Source organism: Benincasa hispida, chromosome 11, assembly GCF_009727055.1.
Source record: "Benincasa hispida cultivar B227 chromosome 11, ASM972705v1, whole genome shotgun sequence".
In the NCBI taxonomy this organism is placed as follows: Eukaryota; Viridiplantae; Streptophyta; class Magnoliopsida; order Cucurbitales; family Cucurbitaceae; genus Benincasa; species Benincasa hispida.
In genome coordinates, this window is record NC_052359.1 from 70802739 (window position 1) to 70826485 (window position 23747).

The window sequence follows — 23747 nt, forward strand, 5'->3', positions numbered from 1 at the left end:
ATCGTAGATACGATTTTTATTGGGTATTTTCAAATCAAATAAAATGAAACAACTTATTTGCAATATCATTATCCATCAGAAATAACTGTTAAATAAGTAAAATGCTTAAAAATTCATCGAAACATGTTCGATTTCAAAATGCAAGAAAACTGTTTGAATGTTGTTAGTTTTTTAGATATTCGATTTCAACGATTTAAAAATTGAAAGGCGAATGAGATGAAAGACAAAAATTGGGTAACATCATTTTCTTTTTGAAATTTCAATATTATAATTTTCCAGCCCTACTCCTATGTGGGAAAACATGCAATAGAGAGACTAAAATCCTCAAATATAACTACAACAGTTCTCCCAATAAGGACACAGAATCTCGAATCACTTTTGGTTTTTCCATCCTCAAGACCCCCCTGCTTCAATTCTCCAACAAGAAGACTGTGCACCCAACTGTTGGCGAACGGAGTCATTATTGGCCAAAACCCTCTGAAATCCCCAGAAAGAAGTAGATCAGATTCATGTTGGCAATATAGAAATTTGAAGGATGGAGCTTGATCAAAATATTTTGGCTAACTGGGGAGTAGCCTTGACGATCTGGATTCTCTGGTAATCATGATAGCTTTAGTTCAAATGAATGGCTGGGGTCGATAAACGGAGAAGCCTAGCCAATATCCGTAAAGTCAGGGTTTATGTCGAGACCTGAAATCAATCCTGGGATATAATTATCGGGGATCATCTCTAGACTCCCTGGTTCTTGTGGGAATGGATACTCATCCATGTCATATGGAAATGAATAATCTGTAAGAATTGGTGAGCTGAGGGAATATAAGTTATGGATATCCTCCTGGACAAGTGATCGCATCTGATGGTCAGCAATCAAGTGGTGGGAACTTTCTCCATGGTCCGGTCCTGTTTTCCTATGCTTGGATTTTGCAGATTTAGAAGAGTCGGTGACTCCCAGCTTATGCTTTCCAAGCGACTGTGATTTTGAAACAGAGCGAGACTTGAGATCGTTTATTGGGAATACAGATGATGCCCATCCGTGGAAATCATCCTTACAAGCTCTGGCAGCATCCCTGAGAAATTGAGAACACAAATTCTTTGTCAGGGATTTCAAGCCTATTCATAAGCTTGCTTTTGACATTGTTTTAATATGAGATTTCATTGACGCTTCTAGGAATAATCCATCCCATGTCATCTCTTGATTCTTTTCAAGTCTTTATAGGGTGCAGTCCATAACAGACTTGAAAAGAAAAATCAGGTCCAAGGTGGAGAGAAAAATGAACCCAAGATATGCCACCTAAAAAATATACTTGACGTACTATCAAATTTTTTGTTTACAAAAAAAAGGAAAATATGTGAATAATCCAGTACAAGACTGGACCTTTCCAGTTGAAGATCAAGTTATGAGCGTAACTGGATACCTGAAGTGATCCTAATTCCTAGTTAGCCAGAAAGATGGATTGGAGTGAACTTTAAAAAAACATAGAAATGGGGGTGACATCAGATCTTATAGTCCTAATTAATTAGTAATTCTACATGTGGTAGAAGAGACAATCTTCAAAGTACAAGTGTATTAACCAATCTCTGACATCATTGCAATACAACACCCCAAAGGAGGAATCAGGCATATACATGTCATAACTTCACAATATATGCTGAAAGACTTGGAAAGAGAGAGGATCATACCTGAAACGTGTTTCTGCAACTTTTGTTCGCTTTCGGGCACCAGAAGATTCACATGTATCCAGGTTGACCAAGGGCAAGTAAACTGAATCAGATACTATTAAGTCAACCGAAGATGGAAATGGCACGTTAAGATCATCCTCTCCCTGAAACTCAAGTGTTAACTCCAACTGCTCTGTAGTGACTGATGCACGTTCCCCATGATAGGATTGGGACTTTTTATCATCCGTCCCCGTAGAACAAGCATCATTAAGTGCAGCAGCTAGTAACTTGAAGTTGTGTCCTGTGTTGCCAAATTTCAACTTACCTGTTGTTTCCCTCCCAAAATACCGAGTAATGTGGTTACCAGTTGTAAAATACCTTGCACCAGAATAGAAACCATTCCAAGAAAGTGAAGAATCTAAACGATTTCCACGTATTCTAGCCTTCCACACAGATGAGAGCAGGGCAGTGAAGTGCTTCTGAAGTAGGTACTCTCGGTCAGGCTGCTCAGCAGCTAAATCTAACAGTACTCGAATATTTTCCTGAAATAAAAGATACTGATCACTGAGAATTCTTTTATCACAAATATCAAAAAGCTCAGAGCGCACACAAATATTCTTAAGAAATATGACACGCAAGAGTAACACAAAATACTAATCCTAAAGAACTGCAAGAATAAGTCGGCTACATACTCAAACTTGATGAACCCAAAGAAGAGAACAAATAATTGCAGGCACAACCATAACTATCAAAATTTTGCATATTAATTCAAAGCATCCATCAAATCATTAGCTAACCTCCGTGACTTTGAGAAGAGCTTTTCCAGAGCTAGCATTTGTGATCTTCTCACTATTTGGATTATCTGGAGCAGATATAACATACCTTTGTATGAGTTCCCTATACCTCTCACAACAATGAACAGGATGACGGTATCTCCCTCTATAAAACCCACCAGCAGTCATACTGTACAAGGTTGAACTAATCATGCTCCAATGTGTACCATATTCGTGTACCATCGCACACAGTATTGCATCCTCTTGTGGCAACCAAAAGTCAGGGGAAGGAACACAATCCCTTGACCAAATATTCCCCTTTTTTAGTTTCTCTGGTTTTATCATCAGAACTCGCTTAACTGGCATGGAAGTAATAGATATTTTCCCTCCCATTCTACTACGGCTAACTAATTTATATTCAAGATCAACACCATTCTCCCGTGGTTTTACTTCTGTAGCTTCATCATATTGCACACCTGACACATTGGGATGTTGATCTAGTGGGAAATTATCTACAATATTTTTCTTCAACTTCTTAGATTTTTTCTTCAGAGACTTTCCTGACTCGCTGTCCAGACTAACTTCAGCCCTTTTACGTTTTTTCTGTAAGTTTGACTGAGCTGATAAAGGTTCAAGAACATCTTCACTACATATATCTTCATCATCTGAAGACAAGAAGTCCACCGATGCTTCTTTTTTCACTGCTTTCAGCTCAGAAGAAAGAGAGGCCTTTTTCAGAGATTTGAACTTGGCTTTCTTTGATTTCTTTTTAGCCTTCGGTTTTAGTTCACTATGTGTTGTATTCCTGCAAGGAAAACAGGAGTTGAACTGATTAAGAACTCTAAATTTAAAAAATAAAAAGCACAAACCATGTGATACAAAATCCACATCGTCAAGGCTATTGATCCCCAAACTCTGGTCCTTGTGACCATATCTCCCTGTAAGATTCTGTTGTTCCATAGTCATATTTTTATCCGCATGGAAAAACAATGAGTGTATATGGTAAAATATTGATATAAAATTAAATTTAGCATAACTAATCAACTTAAATGCTTCTGGATTTGGTAGTAATTTAACATTCAAAAAATTGTTTCACCTTGTAAGATCACAATTTTCAGCCTCCTCTGCTTCTTTCCGCTTAGCTTCAAATTCCAAATCCTCCATCAACTGTGTAATAAAAGTTAAAAATAAAGGTACTAAGTATATGAGATGAAACACTACTTTTTTTCTTTTGGTTGAGAAAAATTAAATTGATTCTCATGATGAAATTATGCAAAAAGATAGGGACATCATTTCAACGGGCAGAATATTTGCTTCGAACCTGATGTTGTGCCAAGGCCTCAACTTGCTGTCTATATGCTTCAGTTGCAAATTCAGCATCCCAACCTGTTGAACACAGAAATTCATGGAGATACAGCATTAATCATTTTTAAAAGAAACCAAAAGTAATCATATATGAGTATTACATGAGATATAAAGGCCAAAATTTTAAAATGTACAAAGACGTATTCAAATATACAACAGTTTTAACAAAAGAAGGATGGATTGGTATCTCATATTTTCTACTGAGTCTATATGTAAAATGCATATAAATTATTCTATTAAAAAAAATCTTTATAACGGTGAAAAGAAGAATTTTGCAATTAACTGAATTACAATTATATCCTCCAAACTTTCTTGGTTCAAATGGAGGCCAACATCCTCCCCCATAACTGACCATTCACATGATGATGATGCTTAACGTTCAAAACATGGTGACCAGAAAAAATTATTTAAGAGAGAAAATACAGCAAAATTACTATTATCATCACAAGACAACATGGCAACAATGTACATACTTTCATATAAAAGAGGTTCCTCGTCTTCATCAATCTCAGCTTCCATCTCCTCTTTATACTTCTCAAGACGATCCAGTTCCCATTCTGTCTCCTCAAACTGAACATCAGACTCCACAGCCGCTTTGTCATGTATAGGGTCCCACAGTTCCAGAAAACGTATTGCATACCGATCAATTGGTCGCAGTTGGTCATCAATGGACGAAATGGTTTGTCCAGTTGCAGCAGCTGCAGCCGCCATTTGCTTGACATCTGCCAGCATGTCAACATCGTCTTCTTTGCTAGCTACAATTACAGCTCTCTCTTCATTGAGATCATCAGCTCCATGTATCATTGTCTCATTATCTCTGTTTGACATAATCATGCCGCTGGTTTGATCCCCACCTTCATCAAGCTTCATTTCATCGTCATTCATAAACTCATCATCTTCCATCCTTCCAATCACTTCTTCGGTAAATTCCTGATTATCCACAGCTTCTTCTTCTTCAACTTTCTTCAAAGCCATATAATCAGCTTCATCTTCTACAATCTTTAAAGCAGCCTCCACATCTGCATTAGATACAGAAACCTCATTTGTATCGGTGCAATGATTTTTTTCCTTTTGCATATTTTTAATGGCAAGAGACCTGTGACCGGAGAACAACTCCATAGGATCAAGCTTCTGGAAGAATTCAGTGTTGTAACTACCACTTTGAATAACAAGATTGTCAAGAGCACGCTTCTGATTTGCCTTCCTTAAAATATTCTCTTCGATGGTGCTTTCACTAATCAAACGATATATATGAACTTCACGCGTCTGTCCTATGCGGTGACAGCGATCTTGAGCTTGTTGATCCATAGCAGGGTTCCAATCACTGTCGTAAAAAATAACAGTATCTGCACCAACAAGATTGATACCCACACCCCCACTTCGAGTTGATAAAATGAAAAGAAAAATTTTAGGATTGGTGTTAAATCGTTGCATTAATGTCTGTCTCTCTTCAGGCTGAGTGGATCCATCCAGACGCATGTAAGTGTAACCATACAGATTGATGAAAGCCTCCAAAATATCAAGCATCTTTGTCATTTGAGTGAATATTAATGCTCGGTGACCTTCAGATTTTAGTTTCCTGAGTAGAATAGCAAGTTCCTGCAATTTGCCACAGTCAAATTGTATTAGCCTTCTGTCTGGGAAATACACTTGCCTCCGAATAATTGCAGACCTGATTGGAGTTAAAAGGGGAAACAGGAATCGGGAGCAGTTTTGCTCATAAGATGGATGCAGAAACACGTCAGAATGGCTTTTACTGGACCAGCACAGGGGAAATGGGGCCCTTGCTGCTGGAATTGCAAAGGTGAAACTTTCAACTAGGCCCATCATCATCTGGAAACGTTCCACTGGTGAAAGGACAATGTCGGCAATTTTTGAGGAATAACAATAGGATGAGGGATTCGACTTCTCATGGCATATGTCATAAACAGGATGCCTAATTGTCACTAAATCCCTAAGGGACGTGGAATAAATTGGCTTTTTGTCACATCTCAAGGAATTCCACCAGGCTATAGCTTCTGCTCTCTCCATTGCCTGCCTTACTCTTTCCTCCATGATTGCATTTTGAATGTCTGCAAAAATACTTGATCCATGCAATCTCTTCCGATATCTAAATCCAGATCCAATTTCCTCAGATTTATTCACATTGGTAGAACCCTTAATTAAACTTGATGGAGTAGCAATAGCTCTCACTTCATCTCTCTCCCATGAAGTCATGCTAAAGTCTAGATGAGTGAATAAAAATCCTAAACCCTTAAGGTCAACTCTAGAAAACAGGCCAGGTGATAACGCAGAACATACAGATGAACTCAACTGCATGACTATACCCACCATATCAAAAGAACTGATGATCGGACGACCCTCAAACAAATCAGGATGATTACAAACTTTTCTAAGTTGCATAATAACATTAATCATACTAAAGAAATTGCCACTGGCAAGAGTAGCTTGTGTTTCTGAACTAGCAATATAGTCTTCATATAATTGACGCTGCCTTCTTGACAATCTACAGTTTATGACATGCTCATGTTTCTTTGGCAGCTGCTTCTCTACATCTCTTTTCAGCCGACGGAGTATAAAGGGGCGCAGAACATTGTGCAGACGATCAAGAACTTCCTTATTCACTTTTTCTTGCCCCTCTACCATTCCAGAAATTGGATTGCAAAACCAATCCTTGAATTCTTGATGAGACTGAAAAATGTGGGGCATCAAAAAGTGCATCAAGGACCAGAGCTCCATCAGATCATTTTGGAGGGGGGTACCAGTTAATAAAATTCGTCTTTTGGAATTGAAGTTCAGGAGAGTTTGCCATCTTTGTGACTTCCAATTTTTAATTAGATGAGCTTCATCTAGTATTAGATACTTCCACTTTTTGCGTTTGAAAACTTTAGAATCTTGGATAACCAACCTGTAAGTCGTTATACATATATGAAATGAGTTTGGCTTCATCCACCCTTGCCTCTTAACCTTGCGCTCTTTCGCACTTCCAAAGTAAGTTAAAATTTTGAAAGCAGGACACCACTTTAGAAATTCAGTCTCCCAATTAAGCATGACACTTGTTGGGACCACAATAAGATGGGGACCCCATATTCCCTTTTCACAAGCAAGATGAGCAAGCAAAGCAATGGTCATGATTGTCTTCCCAAGCCCCATCTCATCAGCAAGAATCCCATTCAGTCTTTTCTCATACATAGTCACAAGCCAATCCAAGCCAATATGTTGATATTCGCGTAAGGAATGCTTAAGAAGGAAAGGGAATTTTGTACGCACTTTAGTTGTGGAGAATGTGTTCCCAGTTGGTTGGGCAGATCTTGCTGCAGCTGCAGCATCGAAAATTATGTCCTCGCTCTCTCTTTCTTCAGAATTATCTAAGGGTCCTTTCCTCTCTGGAGGTGAGCTTGCAGAGTGAGATTTACTGGGGTCAATATTATCGTCCACACAGAAATCAAGCTGCATTGGCTCAATTCCTTCATGAGATGGAGAATCCATAAGGCAAGGGGATTTTGTACGCACTTTAGTTGTGGAGAGCGTGTTCCCAGGTGGTTGAGCAGATCTTGCTGCAGCATCTAAAATTCCATCCCCACTCTCCCTTTCTTCAGAATTTTCCAAGGATCCTTTCCTCTCTGGAGGTGAACTTCCAGATGAATGAGATTTACCGGGGTCAATATTTTCATGCACACAGACATCAAGGCCCATTGGCTCAATTTCTTCATGAGATGGAGAATCCATAAAATCGTCTGAACAAGCGGAGGTATCTTCAGCTTCATAATCTGAATCGTAATCATTATAGTGATCCTGCAAATAAGATTGAGATTACAACAGACACATGTTTATTGCTCCTACCAGGGAAGAAAAAGAGGAAGAAAAAAAAAAGAGAGAGACACAAGTAAGAAATAATTTAGAAACAAATTAAGTTCCAAAACCTACCTTTCCATACCTTGCAAGTAGTTCTTCTATAGGTATTTCACTCTCATTTTGCAGCATTAAAATCTGCACACACACGCACACACATAAAGGGAAAAGAAAAAGAAATAGATACAGAAGATATGAAAAGCAAAAGGAATTGCAACCATAACGACATCTCGTTAGAATGAAAAACTCTCAAATGTCTCGAGAAGACATAAGTTGCTCATTACCTCATCCTTGGCATTGTTTGAATCCACTTTGTCCAGTTTCTCCTCCTCCGATAAAGTCGTTTCATCATCCTAGATACAGATCGAGTGAAACAAAAATTTCAATGGAAAATTAGAATTTTACATCAATCAAGAATGATAACACATACAACCACTTGGTCTGCATCACCTGTACCTAAACATCTTGAAATTTCAAAAGATCTTCCTTTTCCAAGTTTATGAGATATTAGACCCAAGACTACATCATACTACGCTTCCAATGTTATAGAAAAGCCAAGACAAGACAAAACAAAACAAACAACTGATGGAGGCGAAGAGTCTAATGAAGTCCCACAAGTCTTCAAGTAAGAACTTTTTTTTAAAAATAAAAATAAAAAATGGAAACGAGCCTCTTCATTAAGATAATGAAATGAGACAATACAAACTAAGAGTAACAATACAATGAAGAGACAAAACTAAAGCCTAAGGATCAACAAGTGCACAAGGACATCTCAACTAGGTTGACACCTCCTTAGCACTCTCATCATTTCCAATACAATCAAGACAATCCAAAAACTAGGTTTCAGGAATAAATAGGATCTGATACAAGCAATATAAGATCAGAAACGAAACAGTACAAAGCTCATAAACTAAAACTAGACGACTACAACAAAGTACCTGCATTAAAAGACAATTCTAACATAATATACTATAGAGGAGAGAAGATGAAGGCCTTCCAATTGAGACTAATGTCTTGGATGGAGAAGTTTTCGAAAGCTTTGGCAAGGGAGCACCATGAAGAAGCGTCGAGCCGAGCAATCTCGAAGCGGATCATCCAAGGTGAAGCTTTATCATGTAATACACATTGATTTCTTTCAAACCACAGTTCTGCTAGCAAAGCTTTCACTGCATTGGTCCAAATCAACCTTGGTTTTTCTTTAAACGTGGGACCAATAAGCAGCTGCTCTACATTATCCTTGAATATATTACCAGAACTCCAACTAATATTGAAACATTCAAATAAGAGATGCCAACAGTTTTCAACATAGCTGCAATTGAAGAACAAATGCAGTAGGTCCTCCGAATCTGCCAAGGAAAGGGGACAAACCTGTGGAGAAAGGCTGTGAGTGGGAAGCTTCAATTGCATTACAGCTGCACAATTGAGAAGACCATTAAGCCTTATCCAAATTGTGATATTAATCCTCCTGGGACTTTTAGTTTTCCATAGTGCAGTTTCCAAACTTTTGACAATAGGGGAAGCTTTGGAGAGATGATTTACAAGGGATCTGACCGTGAAAATTCCATTATTTTCTAGCTCCCGACTTCGTTTATCAGCAATTTGTGTAATTGTTTTTGCTGAAACAATGCCAATGAGAGTTTGAAAATCTTCACACTCTTCCTCTTTTAACAACCTTCTGAAATTGATGGACCAAGAAGCTATTGAGGAGTCCCAAAATTCGAATACAGCACCATTAGGATTCAGGGATATTCTATAAAGTCTTGGAAAGAGATCCTTTAGGGGTAATAATATCCGCCCAAGGGTTGTGCCAAAATGCTATTCTTCTTCCGTTTCCTAATTTGTAAGAAGCCAAAGAATCGACTTTTAACCAAGTGTTTGAAATGCTAATCCAAGGACTATGAGACTGCAATTTGACATTGGTGTGCCACCCAAACAAGCTTCTTCCATGTACACTTTTCACAACTTGGTTCCATAGCGCATTTTCTTCAAACAAAAATCTCCATCCCCATTTAACTAACAGGGCTAAATTTTTTATTTTTAGGCCACCAAGACCAAGGCCACCATCCGTTTGAGATCTAGAGACATAATCCCATTTGACTAAGTGATTTAGTTTGCCCCCTTTATGTCCTTCCCAAAAGAAATTCCTTAATAGCCGTTCCACAATTAGGGCTACCTTTTCCGGCATCAAGAAAATTGACATATAATTAGGGAAATGAGAAAGGATGGACTTACATAGAATGCCTAGGAAAGGTCTGATTGAGGGCTGAACCAGCAAGCCAATAGTCTGTCCAAAATGCAGTGGAGGAACCATCGCCAATCTCACACTGTATATTTCCATAGATGAGGTCCGTTTGTTGTAGGATGTATTTCCAAGGGCTTTAGGTTGATATTCTTTTGTGTTCTGCAGCCTTGAGATCAAAATGGTGTGATATATATTTGGCTTTGATAAGCATCCTCCAAAGGGTCTCTTTTTCCATATGAAAACGCCAGATCCATTTGCCAAGGAGCGCTTTGTTTTGTTGTTTAATATCAGTGATCCCCAATCCCCCTTCATCCAGTGATTTCTTCAGTTTGTCCCATTTTAATAAATGAGATAATTTGCTATCCTTGTGACCCGACCAAAGAAAGTTTCTAAAACATTTGTCAATGGCATCAATGATTTTCACAGGGGCACGGTAGAGGGATAAGTAGTAGACAGGTAGATTAGATAGGGTTGCTTTCAGAAGGGTCAGTCTGCCTCCTTTTGAAAGGAAATTGTGTTGCCAAGAATGAAGTCTCTTGTCAATTTTGTCTAAAATTGGCTGCCAAAAGGTAACTGTTGTTGGTTTTCCATAAAGGGGCAGACCTAAATATGTGGTAGGCCATATCCCAATCTTACAATCAAATTTATTGGCAATAGAGACCACTCAATCATCCTCGCAATTGATGCCCAGAAATTCAAATTTTTGCCTATTGATGTTGAAACCAGAAGCATATTCAAAAAGAATGATTAAATTGAAGGGGTTTTGGATAATCCTCTCATTGCTGATGGAGAAAGGTAGAGTGTCATCAGCAAAAAGGAGGTGATTGATGTTGTGACGCAAGTTTGGGATAGTGTGTCTGCTAATAAAACCTTTTGTATCCACCAAAGTCAGGATTTTGCTAAGACTATCCATGATGATAATGAACAAAAAGGGGGATAATGGGTCACCTAGTCTAAGGCCCCTAGTTGCTTTGAATTTCCCCCTAGGTTTGCCATTTATAATGATGGAGAAGTTTGTGGTAGATATGCAACCTTTGATCCATTGTAAAACCATTTGCAATTAACAATTCATCAAGGAAATCCCAATCCACCTTGTCAAAAGCTTTCTCAATGTCGAGCTTGATGGCCACCCCTTTTATTTCCTTTGCATGCCATTCTTCGATGATTTCGTTAGCAATCAATGCATCTAGAATTTGCCTACCTTCCACAAAGGCTGATTGGTGGATCATGATAGTAGATAGAAGGCTTTTTTTAGGCGATTTAATAGAAACCTGAGCAATAATCTTGTATAGGCCCATAGTGAGGCTGATAGGTCGATAATCTCCCACCTTCTTGGCATCAACTTTCTTAGGGATAAGGCAAATATAAGTTTCATTCACGTTGGCATTGATGATTCCATTCTCAAAAAAATCTTGGAACACTCTAATTAAATCAGTTTTTAGAGTGTTCCACGATTTTTTAAAGAATTCTGATGTGTAACCATCGGGCCCCAGAGTTCTGTTAGTGCCTAGAGCCTTGATTGCTGTCCAGATCTCAAGTTCTGTAAAGGGGGCCTCCAAGAAATTTGCTTGTTCCTGGCTGATAGGATCCCATTCCAAAGGATAAGCAATAATTCGATTACCTGGTTTTCTGGTGAAGAGATTTCTGTAAAAAGAGATGAATTCAGCCTCTATATCGGTGTCCTTAACCAAACATAAGTTCTGGCCATTGAGTATGTTTGTGATACAGTTTTTCCTCTTTTTTGTGGCAGCAAGTTTATGATAAAAGGATGTGTTTTCATCTCCATTGATCAGCCAATTTGTTTTGCACTTTCGCCTCCACTTTAATTCCTCATTTGCGTTAAGGGAGAGGAACTGATTTCTAATCCAAAGTCTTCTATCAGCAAGATCACATGTTATGGGACCAGTTTCTGATTTCTAGTCAATGGAGGCCAATTCCTTTAGTAGAGAAGCTTTCTGTCTTTCAATGATGCCAAAAGTGGATATATTCCATGCTTTGATCGCCAACTTAAGATTCTTTAGCTTTTGGTTAAAGCCATGGCCAGGATGCCCAATTAATGGGTGGCTGTTCCACCATGAGTCAACAGAAGGGAGGAAGTCTTTGTGATTTAACCACATATTTTCAAATCTGAAAGGTGTAGGACCCCAATTTTGGTTGCCAAGGGTTAATAGACCCTCTATCTTCCTTTAATTTCATTTATTCAATGAAATATTTCTTCTTAGAAAAGTACCCTTTTTTCCAAGACACTAATCTCTTCCTAACCTTATCCACCACCAGATCCGAAAGAACAATTGCCCTGGGATTACTCCTAAGAGGAAGGCCAAGATAGGAAGAGGGAAGCATCCCAACCTCACACCTTACCAACTCTGACCATCTCTTAAGTTTCTCCTCCTCACAATTGATCCCCATAATGCTACACTTCTCCCTATTGATTTTCAAACCCAAAGCGTGTCATCTGCAAATTGTAGGTGCGAAAGAATCACTCTTTCCTCCCCCACCTCAACACACTTCCTCACCAAACTACTCATAACATCCACCACAAGCAAGAAAAGGAAATGAGATAGAGGGTCTCCTTGCCTAAGGCCTCTCGTGGCCACCACTTTACCTCTAGGACTAGCATTTATAAGAAAAGAGAAAGTCACATTTCCCAGGCAGCCCCACATCCACATTCTCCATTTATAATCGAAGCCCTTCTTTTCCAACACTTTGGAAGTCTCAATCCACATGATCGTAGGCTTTCTCGAAGTCAATCTTAAATAACACTCCCTCTTTCTTTTTTTGCCTATACTCCTCTATAGCTTTGTTAGCCACAAAACTTGATCCAAATCTGCCTCTCAACTATAAAAGCACCTTGCGTTTCAGAGATTGGCCACCACTTTACCTCTAGGACTAGCATTTATAAGAAAAGAGAAAGTCACATTTCCCAGGCAACCCCACATCCACATTCTCCATTTATAATCGAAGCCCTTCTTTTCCAACACTTTGTCTAGGAAGTCTCAATCTACATGTTAGGCTTTCTCGAAGTCAATCTTAAATAACACTCCCTCTTTCTTTTTTTGCCTATACTCCTCTATAGCTTTGTTAGCCACAAAACTTGATCCAAAATCTGCCTCTCAACTATAAAAGCACCTTGCGTTTCAGAGATTGTCAACGGAAGCACCCTTCTCAAGTAATTAGCCAACACTTTTGCAATAATCTTATACACACTTGTAAATAAGTTGATCGGTCTAAAACCCTTTACCCTAGCCACGTTATCCCATTTAGGAATGAGACAAATGTGACTGAAAAAGAATTCAAGACCTTGAACAGATCCGCTTTGACCAGATCCTAGTTTTCTTGATAGAAAGCTAAAGAAAATCCATCGGGCCCTAGGGTCTTTAGATCTATCGCTAGTAAAAACACCCTACTTGATTTCTTCCATAGAGAAGGGAACTGTCAACCCCTCCCTTTTCCTAGGAGAGATTGAATTCCAATCAATCCCCAATGAACGGTTTAGGAGTAACCTCCGACCCATAGATACTCGCAAAGAAAGATATAACCTCCTCCTCGACATCTAAGTCCTCCCTGATAGTCTCACCAAAATCCTTAACCAAGGAACCGATAACATTCCTACCGATAATATTCCTACTCTTCCTACCACTAGCTATCATGTGGAAGAAAGCAGTGTTACAATCGCCATTTTAAGCCCAAGCCACTTTCATCTTTTGCCTCCAAGAACTGGACTCCTTTCTAAACACCTCGGCAAATTGACATTTGCAGGACTCTCTTTCTACCTTCAAGGCTTCCTCCAATAGACCATCCATCTCCAACTCGTCAACCTCTTTTATTCTAGCCAACAGTTCTCTTTTCTTCACCCTATTGTCTCCAAACACTTCTCTGTTCCAAACCTTTAGTTCCCCTTTTTTAACACCTTCAACCTACTTCCAAATCTGAACCCTTCCCACTTCCCCCGAACGGGAGAGTTCCACCAGGAGGACTACGCCCCCACTTCTGAAAACCCGAGGAAAGAATGATAGGCGAGTGATCTGATGTAACCCTTGGACCAACCACCTGTCATATCTCCCCAAATAACTCAATCCTAAATACCGTATAGTAGGTTGAAGATGGCTAAGTTCAGTTAGAACCAAACCAATATGCTTAACTGAACAAAGCCTACTAAGTGCAGGTTGGTTTAGTTCAATATGATTCGTTGATTAGTTCAATTTTTTTCACTCTTAATAACGACAATGCCCACCTACTCACGTTCACCTAATGCTACAAAGGAAATCTCTGTAGAAAAAATCACCATAACCATTACTCTAAAAGGATAAGGTTCTAAATTCTTATTTTCCAAATTGCCAAATTTGATCCCTCTTTGCAAACGAGACTAAATATTGGTTTATAACCAACCAAATGGTCGTCAACCCTTCCTACATAAATTAAATCATTTGATTGAAGGGTGAATAAAATTAGAAAGAACTTCACGCAAAACTCTTATGAGACACCAAATTACTCCTTCAACAAACGTAAGGTCAGGTTACAAGATTCAACAAATTTATGTGCATTTATTAGCCATGCAAGAGAGGCATCTTTCTTAAATGAAGAAACAAAATTGAAGATAGCATGGCAAAAGGTAAACTTTGACGCTGTTATATCAAGTAGTTTGAATCCATATATCAAACGATTCATACCTTTTCTTCTCCACCAGCAAAATCATAGTCACCATCTTCCTACATAGAGACAATGGTGCAAAAATAAGTAAACAAACCAAGTTTCCATGAGCCCATCAACACCAATACTAACCCATTCACAAATTAGTATACCCATGGAAAGAGAACATATTCACATAAAATTAATAGGTAGTGCAGTCTTTCTTTCTTCTTCTTCTTTTTTTTAATAACAACTAACCAAACTATCTTCTTCTTTTTTTTTTTTTTTTCTGGAAAGGATAAAATAACCAATATATACCAAACTTTCGTCGAGTAAAAATGAAAGAATACACGGTTATGCCCAAAAAAGGGCAGCCTAGTAAGGCCTCTTTTTTTTTTCTTATTAATAATAATAATTTTCATTGAGCAAAATAAAAGAATACAAGGATATACAAAAAAATAAGTCTAACTAGAGAAAGGGGCTCCAGCTATACAAGACCTCTAAATCAAGTAAGATATAGCTATGAGCATAATTACAGGAAAGCTTTGTAACTGTAGCCCACAGAGAAACATGTAATCTAGTGAGTGACCAGACATCAAAAGGATTAAGCTCCTTCCCCCTAGTTGGGCGTGCAAGAAGTAAATGGTTTTATCAAGTTTAAAACTATACCTTCTGCCAATCCACAATCTAAGCATCAAGGAACAATAAATTTTGATCTTAAATGGTCACTATGATCGCTGTTAAAGAGCTTCTAGAAACTAATTCCAACCGTTGAGAAGTTGAATTTTTATATCAAACATGGAGCAGCAGAAAAAGAAAGGAAATAATGTACAGAAAATAATTATCCAAGGTTTCTTAGCTTTGAAATCACTTCGAGGAACCCTACTAGCATTCCCATCAGTTTTTTAGTTTGCTTCTTTAGTTGTAGAACTAATAACAAGACTCCAGGTGCTAAAATTACTAAGAATTTGCATATACAGTCAGTAGATAAGTAATATTAAAAAAGAACCCTCATTGGACCAAAAACTAAAACCTGCTACAATTGAAGCCTGGAATTTGCACGTATTAGACCTACAATACAGTAGCTGCATGCTGAAGTTTTGCAAGCTCCAGACAAATAGTTATAGCAACCATATCATAATAACAACATGAGCATTAACCTTCTTATTCTTTTTGAAAGAGAGCTTTCATCGAGAACACAAAAGTATATAAACGGCATACAAGAAGACAAATCCAACCAAATGATCCAATACAATCTACTAAAAAAAAAGATTTTCAGAGATTGAACCCATCATTTAAATAACGAATGCATATGCACAACAAGAAAGAATCTACTTTTATTTTCTAAAAAGGAAAAGAAAAAGTAAAAACAGAACGAAAAAGTAAAAACAGAACGAAAAACAGAACGAAACAAAAAACAAAACAAAACAATTGTCTTACATGTTCTTCACTGAAATCATAAAATGCATCGTCCTTGGGAAACTCCATGGGTAGCATAGACAAATTTTTTGTTTCACGAGTCTCTCTTTTTGTATGGTCTTTTACACTTGATGATTCCCCATTGCTTTCATTCTGAAATGATAGAATACATATTAGCGTGAAGGATTTAAATTACTCTGAGCTTTGAACGCAAATCAGATACACATACAACTTACACAACGACGACCGGCGAAACTAAGTGAGCCAATTTCATGAACCTTATGTGACATAGAACACTCATTCCCTTTTCCTGGAGCATATATCTCAACAATTCAGTCTAACATATTCCACAAATTAACATGGATGAAATTAGTGGCATCTTGTCCTTACCATGATCTTCTAATTCTGTCTCTTCCGCTCCTCCAGTACTTGCTTCAGGGCTAACTTCTAAATCATCTGAATCAATTAGACATTTTCTTAAGCTAATAATTTGCACAAACTAGACTCTATAAGTTGGCCAGCTCTACAATGTCTACCACTTACTAACATACATATAAGGAGGGTATATTAAGAATGACAGTGCATTAAGAAATAATGACTACACACATAGATAAAGAATTCTCAATAAACAAACAACCAAGGATATCCATTTATAAAGCCTTTATGACCTTGATTACTAAAGAGGTAAGAAGGCATAAGAGAGTGTATGAGACTTGATATAGCCCATAATTGTTCTCAATGAAAGAAACAATGGCATTAAATACACAGGGGGTCTATAAAAAGTGTTAAAAGATAAAAAATAGAGAACACTAGGTTTACGTGGAAAACCCTAAAATAGGGAGAAAAAACCACGATAGAGAGTCTCTTTTATTATTTTTAACAGACAATTAAAGTTACAATGGAAGTCATATTTATAGGCTCTAGCAAGCCCTAAAATAAAAAAGGAAATAAACCTAGGGTAAAATAAAATACTAAAATGCCCTTGGGGCTATAAACTATCAACAAAGCCCCTTATTTCCAACAAAAAGAAATGGGAAGCAGAGGAATCTCCCAACCTTTTTTTTTCCCTTTTTTCAACATGTATTCCTTTTTCATTATAATTATATTAATGTGATTCTTTTTTTGTTATAAAATAATAATAATAAATTACCTGCCCAGGAATCTGCAAAAACAAATCAGCCCCAAACTAAATCAGCCCCAAACTTATTAACCCACTAATCAGAAACCAACCTGGCCTGTCAAATGTATGATTAAAAGAGAAGAAGAAGATAATGGTTGGCCATGCACCTTTCTCTCCTCTATATCTTTTTAGAAGCTCTTCAAGAGGAAGATCCACTTCATTTTGCAAAGCTTCCAATTCTTCTTGCCTTTCTTCTTCAGTTATTAGAGCTTCATCTTCATCTATTGTCTGCTCATTATCTTCCTAAAACATTTGTGAGAAAACATATTACTTGAAGAAAATTGAGATTGAAAGTAGCAAAAAATAAAAGAGCTCATAGTATGTAAAGCAAAAGGTGTTGATGTAGGAACATAATCTTTTGTTAGTTATTTAAGTTTAGCTGTATTTTCCTTTTAAGTTTGATTGTATAACCAGTTACCTACTAAACTAATCACCTTTAGTGTATTGTAACCGGCTGCCACCCTATATAAAGGGCTGCTTTGTATCATTTGAGACAATTGAATAAGTTTTGAGGTATTTTTCTTCACTTGTGTGTGCAACAGGTGTCAAACACTATTGACATCAGAGATTACTAATGAAACCTCCAACAGATCTCCAAGCCAGAATACTATAACGTACAATGAATATCAAGAAATATTATCCAAACAAATTGAAATTAAGGCATGCAAAACACTCAAATGTAGGAGTTAAATAAAAAGAAATTATGTTGTTGCCAGGGATGAATCTAGTGGTGTTAGGTCCAAAATTTTAAGAACTAGGGGGGAAAATTATGCCCCACCCAATTGTTGAGCAAGAAACTTTATATGGATTTTGAATCAAGCCAAAGAAATCGTTCTTTTTCTCCAAAAGGCGGATTGAGGAGGAACTCCTTGATCATAGCTCTGATATCTTTATGAAAAACACTCTTCATACCAAAAATCATGTGACAATTGAAAATAGTGCATCTGACAACAAATCTCTGATACAACAAAGTTAATATTAAATATTAATACCATGGAGAAAGGGAAAATGGACTTACTGATTCATCTTCTGATCGTACATCGAATTCTTCATCAAAGTCCACAGAATCTGACTCATGTTCTGTGAAATATATTCTCAATTATTTCAACTTAAAAACTATACCATTGTTATGAGGTAATCTCAAACATAGAATATCACAATTTTCAGCATACCAACATTTAACTCTGTAGGTTCAACAGCTTCACTTTCATCAATCTCTTGGGAGTGAACATTGTGTGGCTCATGTGTAGAATTCACCTGAGATGGTTTATAAGTTTCCACAAGATTTTCTGCCAGCATCGTTGAGTACCTAAAGTTGCAAGATCATATTTCACCTCATTATGTTGCAATGCACGAGGTTAAGGATTAAAAAGATTGTGTACATAATGCATCCAAAATCATCCCCTCTCCCAACATCAAAGCCCAAGCCTAGCAGTCAAATCAAATCAGGCACCTTTCAGTTTGCCCTAAAAGAAACTCGAGATGTTTGTCAAGTGCCTTTTTCTTTTTCTCGTCAAGCTCCATTTGATGCTTGTAAAGCACCTGAAATAAAAAAATTGATCATTTCCAATTCTGAAGAAAATAAAAAAAATTTATCATCTCATCCAAAGGAAAACATGGGATATGAGAAAATAGCATTATATCAATGAACTTGCCAGCTTTTCTATTTTCATCCAGAACTTCTTTACATCCTTTGAAATATTGAGAGCAAGTTTTCTTAACCGTTGCTCCTCTTCCTGTGCAAAATAGAAAACCGTACATTAAGGATTATGATCCCAAGAATAACATTAACACTAGGGACTGTTTGAAAGTAGTGTTCAAATATAATTTTCTGTGTTTAGAAATTAAAAAACAGATTATTCTTAATAAAGAAAAATTGTTTAGCATGATGGATATCTGTCGCCAAGGACAAGACTAACAAATAATTTTATGAACAATTATTCAATTTTAAAAGTAATAGAAAACAGCTTTTAAAAAATAAATCAAGAGATACACCAAGAAACTCCTAGATTTTTTTTGTTCATTCCCAGGCCATTGTTATTTTGTTTGAAAACCAACAAAAAGATTTCCATGCTTTCTATTAGAGGTTATTCGGAACCTTCAACTTCCTTTCTTCCCTTGTGGCTTGGTCTATCATGCCTTTGCTAGCTCTTAGAGCAACCCTTTTCGCCTGAGCTAATTTCCATTTCCGCTCAGACTCAAAATCCTGCAAATAATCAACTTACTTGTATGAATGGAAGAATAGAAAATTTATCCAAAAATTCAAACTTTGAATCACTAGCCATCCTTATATAAAAAATTCAAAAGTGATGGAGTGAAATGCATGTAGTTAAAATTATTCAAACCAGAAAGGAGCTAAATTTTAGATTGACGACTTAGCCATTCACCTTCGATAGCCAAACCATCTCTTCTAAGACATGATCCCAATGTGTTTTAGGTCGGTTAGGTTCTCTTGAAGCTTCAAGTGCCTGAAATACCATAGAAACATCATAACATCAGAAGTAGACAAAGAAACTGCAAGAATTGCTTAAGAGTCTTGGAGAACTCCGCTTCAAAACCTAGCCGCCCACCATCCATCGTGTGTAAGCATGAATATCCATGCGAGTGTGTGAAAAAGGTAGTTAGATGGATGGATTGAAGGGAAAAGATGCAAACCAAGCAGCTTCCATAAGTAATCTCAATGCTCTTTCCTCAAAGAGGTATAATACCTTTTGGCGCTTAGCTCTTGTCTCATGGTCAAGTTTAGACCTGGGACCTTTAGATGCCATGGCTTTTTCTATATTTATAATATGCTGGCTACACAACTAAAGAACCCTGCAAATTATATGACAACATGTGAATATCAATTCAAAATTGGCTGAAATTATTTATTGTAGCCAAAAAGATGAAAAGATTTAGTTCTTCAATTGCTTAGCAAAATAATTCATCCAATCCAAAAACCTCAGAGCACAAAACAGATATATACACATTTCAATAAATCTTTCCTGAAGGGAACAAAAAAAATCCAATGCTGAACAATGCACTGGTTATGATTCGACCCATTATGGCAGCATTGATATTTTAAAATCATATGGGATGAATCTTAAATATTGCTTGAACCTCGGGCTCAATATTATCAACTCATCAATTGTTCTAGTGCATGTTAATGAGAAGTGACGACATGCTCTGATATCACTTCGAGTCTAGATGACTAAAAGACTTAGCATGTTCCATATAGGGAAGCAACCAAAATAGTTCCAAACCTAACGATTTTCTCTGCACCTCTCTACCCGCCATAGTGGATAACTGTAAGTTCGTTTGTCTCTAAAACCCACTTCATTTTGTTCCCAAAAGATAAAAAAAACAGAGAAAAAGAATTTTTCAGCTCAAGCTAAAGAATCTTTTTTTTCCTCCACGTTCAAATCAAAAAGAAGAAAAAGAAAAAGAAAAAGAAAAAGGACCAGAATTGCGTACGTTCATTTCTTTAGCTCTACTCCCACTATTTCTTCGCAACCAGACAAAGCTCCAATCACATGAAAACCAAAACAAAGAATCTACCATGTCCGTAGAACCTGCTTCTTCACCGAGAATGTACTAAATGTCCGAAACTACAAACGAAAATCAGACACCAAGAACAAGAAAATGCAAGTTCCAGAGTAAATAACGAAGTAGAAGATGGAGGGACCTGACGCGGTCGTTTTCGACGGGAAGAGTAGGGTTGTTGCAGACAACAATCAACGTAACGAAGATCCGATGAACGTGACTCCCAGATCCAAATGAGTGAATTCTCTCCAGAGTTCAGAGGATCACAAATTGTTCCTTGTTCGGCGACTCCACTTAAATCGTCTCCGCCGGCGGCGACGGCGGTAGTTGTGGATAAAACCCTCGATCAACGGTCAGTGATCTACCGAAGTATAATCCGACGGCAGGAAAGTGAGAGGAACATGTGAGAGGCAGAATTCGGAATTCTGAAATTTTTTGTTTTCTTCAGTATAGAAACCATAAATTTTTAACCCCCCAAATAATATAATAAAGACCGACCAACGCTTTTATCCTTTTCCCTATGTATAGTATTGTATAACATAACTATATATTTTATATATAGGATTTTCTTTCTTTTAAATACATAATGAAACTTTTTTTAAATATAGAGAAATGAACGAGAAATAATAAAATTTTACTGTCTATTTATAATAGACTATTATTTGTGTCCATTTGTATCATAATAGATACAAATAGTAGTCTATCACATATAGACTGTGATATTTGGCTATTTATAAATATTATCAGCAATTTTGTCATTAAAAATATATTTTTTCAGTTGAAAAGAAAAAATGATTTTTTTCACTTCTTATTTTTATATTTAAAAGTTATCTTTATAGCCAAAAGTGAACATAGCTCTCAATTGGCGCGTGAATATTTTAGCCCCAAAAAAAATTATGCAAAAGTATTTTTAGATTTGACATTTAAGATGAATAGTATCTCAACTAGAGATATCCAATTTCCCCACGGGGACGGGGCCTCATCCCGAACGGGGCAGGGATTCCCTAATTAAGGAGGGAGTGGGGAAAAAAATCCCCGTGAGCTAAACGGGGACGGGGACGGGGAATGCATTCCCCGTTCCTACCCTCGACCCCGACCCCGCCCCGATTAGTTTTTACATATCTATTTAGTATAGTTATCTAATGTTATGGTATTATTATTATTATATAAATATTACATTTAAATTTCAAATTTGATTATTTATTGGGAAAGATAATGAATATGTTTAAATTGAATGTTTAAATTTAGATTATATATGTGAATAATTTGATTTATATTTATTTCTTTCTGCTAAAAAAATTAATTAGTCTTTTTAGGCCAAAATTTGAGTAATTTATTTTTAAATTCAAATTGTCATATAAAACTACCATAATAAACAATTTAGTGATCAAGTTAATTATTTAATTAAAATTTGCTCACATTAGTGATTTAAATTTTAAAAAATAGGTAACGGGTAAAAATTCCCGGGGAACCCGATCCCCGCGAATTCCCGCAGAGAATTTCACGGGGATGGGGAATGGCATCCCTGGCCCCGCCTCGCCCATCTCTAATCTCAACCATTTAGTTATGTTCGAGTTGGTAAATATAGAATGATGAACATCTTTGTAATCCTTTGTTCCATGAATTATTTTAGTTTACAAACTCTAAATATAACAAATAAAAAACAATTTGATAGATATAATAATCAAAGTTATGTTTTATGGTTTCACTCGAAGAGAACAAGAAAAATAATAAGGATGTGGCTTTATTTCATTATAGCGATCATAATGAAATGTATTATTCTTCTATCGTTGTTTACTTAGTTAAATTTACTTTGTACAATTTCATAGCATTCCAAAAAGCATTTCTTTGTTGTTGAGATATATCTTACCAGTCTGAATCCCAAATTGTGCATTGAATTGGTAGAAATGACTTAACTACAACCTCACATGATTACCATATTGGGCATGATCGCATGTGGAAAAGAACCCTCGTACCATGCTTGAAAGGTATTTCTATACTTTGATCTCTTATGTAAGCAAATAGAACAGTCTTGTAGCAAGAAAGGGTCCAAAGTTTTTTTCATGGCAAGTAACACGTCTAACTAAATAAATAATATCTCATAGGACAATTTAAAAGATGAGTAAGTAACATGTCCAGATTCCAATGCATGCAATGAAATATCAAAGTTTTTAGGTGTTGAATTCAGATTCTGAATTCTTATTCAAATACTGGGATTAATTGATACCTTATGAGTGTGTATCAAAGTGGACTCCCTAAACAGGATGTGTCTCAAAGATAAACCAAATTATAAGCTGAGGGACATGTGGCATTGAGTAGATGAAAGGGTACATTACTGAGAAAATTCTTGAAAGAATTTATCATTACACTACCTATACAAACAATATACAAATTCATTTCTTATGGCTTTATCATCAGAACTTTTTAAGTTTTAAAATGTGTTTGACTTTGAGCAAATTATATGTTGAATGACCTCCTAAGATTTTTCTGAAGAAGTATGTGAATGAAACAGAGTATGCCGAAATGACATTTGTCAGTCTACGAGGATAGTTGTCGCCTTTATACGCAATTCAATACAATTAAGTAGCATGATCAAATCTTAGGGGAATGTCAGGGTCATTAGGTTATGAATCTTGTACTTGGAAAATCACATTATCACCCCTCTCCATTATTCACTGTATTACGACCAAAGCAATCGATTGATGTATAGAAAATTTCCACTTAGCTCATCAATAAAAATAAGTAACACTATCATTTTGAAATTCCCTTTTTATTGCATCAAAAAATAACATTTTGTCAACAACAAACAATATGTGAGAAATTGGTGGACTAACCTTTGCAATTTTTAGTCCGTCGAGCACTTGTTTTGTTCCATCACATGGAGGACTTTCTACCATGCATCAATAAAGACGGGGAAATTGTAAAAGGAGTTCAGGTCACGTTGACGCAAACCTTTGAAGTAGAAGTAGAGTACTCATTTTCTTTTCCCATTTCTTGTAAACATTTAGGACATTGTAGAAAAACTTTCGCATGATCAAATCTATACGCAATATAAGAATATGTAAAACAACATCAACTATAAAAGAAAAAAAAAAAGAATCAAACG

The 23747-nt window shown here is 36.7% G+C and overlaps 1 protein-coding gene across 5 annotated transcripts; it reads right to left on the minus strand.

The window, feature by feature from the left end:
- Positions 1–217: 217 nt before the first annotated feature.
- On the minus strand, positions 218–21132 carry LOC120090450 (protein PHOTOPERIOD-INDEPENDENT EARLY FLOWERING 1). Of its 5 annotated transcripts, none has more exons than XM_039048120.1 (22): positions 20784–21132; positions 20573–20670; positions 19828–19933; positions 19507–19587; positions 19218–19325; positions 18775–18855; positions 18573–18661; positions 18292–18428; positions 18138–18199; positions 17227–17362; positions 16330–16395; positions 16176–16249; positions 15961–16092; positions 14562–14600; positions 7934–8002; positions 7725–7787; positions 4271–7592; positions 3754–3818; positions 3529–3599; positions 2457–3237; positions 1681–2201; positions 218–1067 (listed from the first exon to the last, which is right to left on the minus strand). In XM_039048120.1, the coding sequence occupies exons 3-22, from the start codon at positions 19885–19887 to the stop codon at positions 653–655; spliced, it is 6372 nt and encodes a 2123-aa protein (XP_038904048.1). In that variant the 5' UTR covers positions 19888–19933; positions 20573–20670; positions 20784–21132; the 3' UTR covers positions 218–652. The 5 variants fall into 5 exon arrangements, with proteins under 5 accessions (XP_038904048.1, XP_038904045.1, XP_038904046.1 ...); XM_039048117.1 differs by having other exon boundaries at positions 20573–20692; XM_039048118.1 differs by having other exon boundaries at positions 20573–20706.
- Positions 21133–23747: the final 2615 nt, after the last annotated feature.

What these genes read in the sequence shown, in the direction of transcription:
- LOC120090450 (XM_039048121.1), bottom strand. Translation starts at nt 19,887, where the DNA reads ATGGCATCTAAAGGTCCCAGGTCTAAACTTGACCATGAGACAAGAGCT. An exon ending in GGATGAAAATAGAAAAGCTG is followed by an intron (nt 18,662 to 18,774) that starts GCAAGTTCATTG and finishes TTTTTATTTCAG; the next exon opens with GTGCTTTACAAGCATCAAAT. An exon ending in GGAACCTCTTTTATATGAAA is followed by an intron (nt 3,819 to 4,270) that starts GTATGTACATTG and finishes TGTGTTCAACAG; the next exon opens with GTTGGGATGCTGAATTTGCA.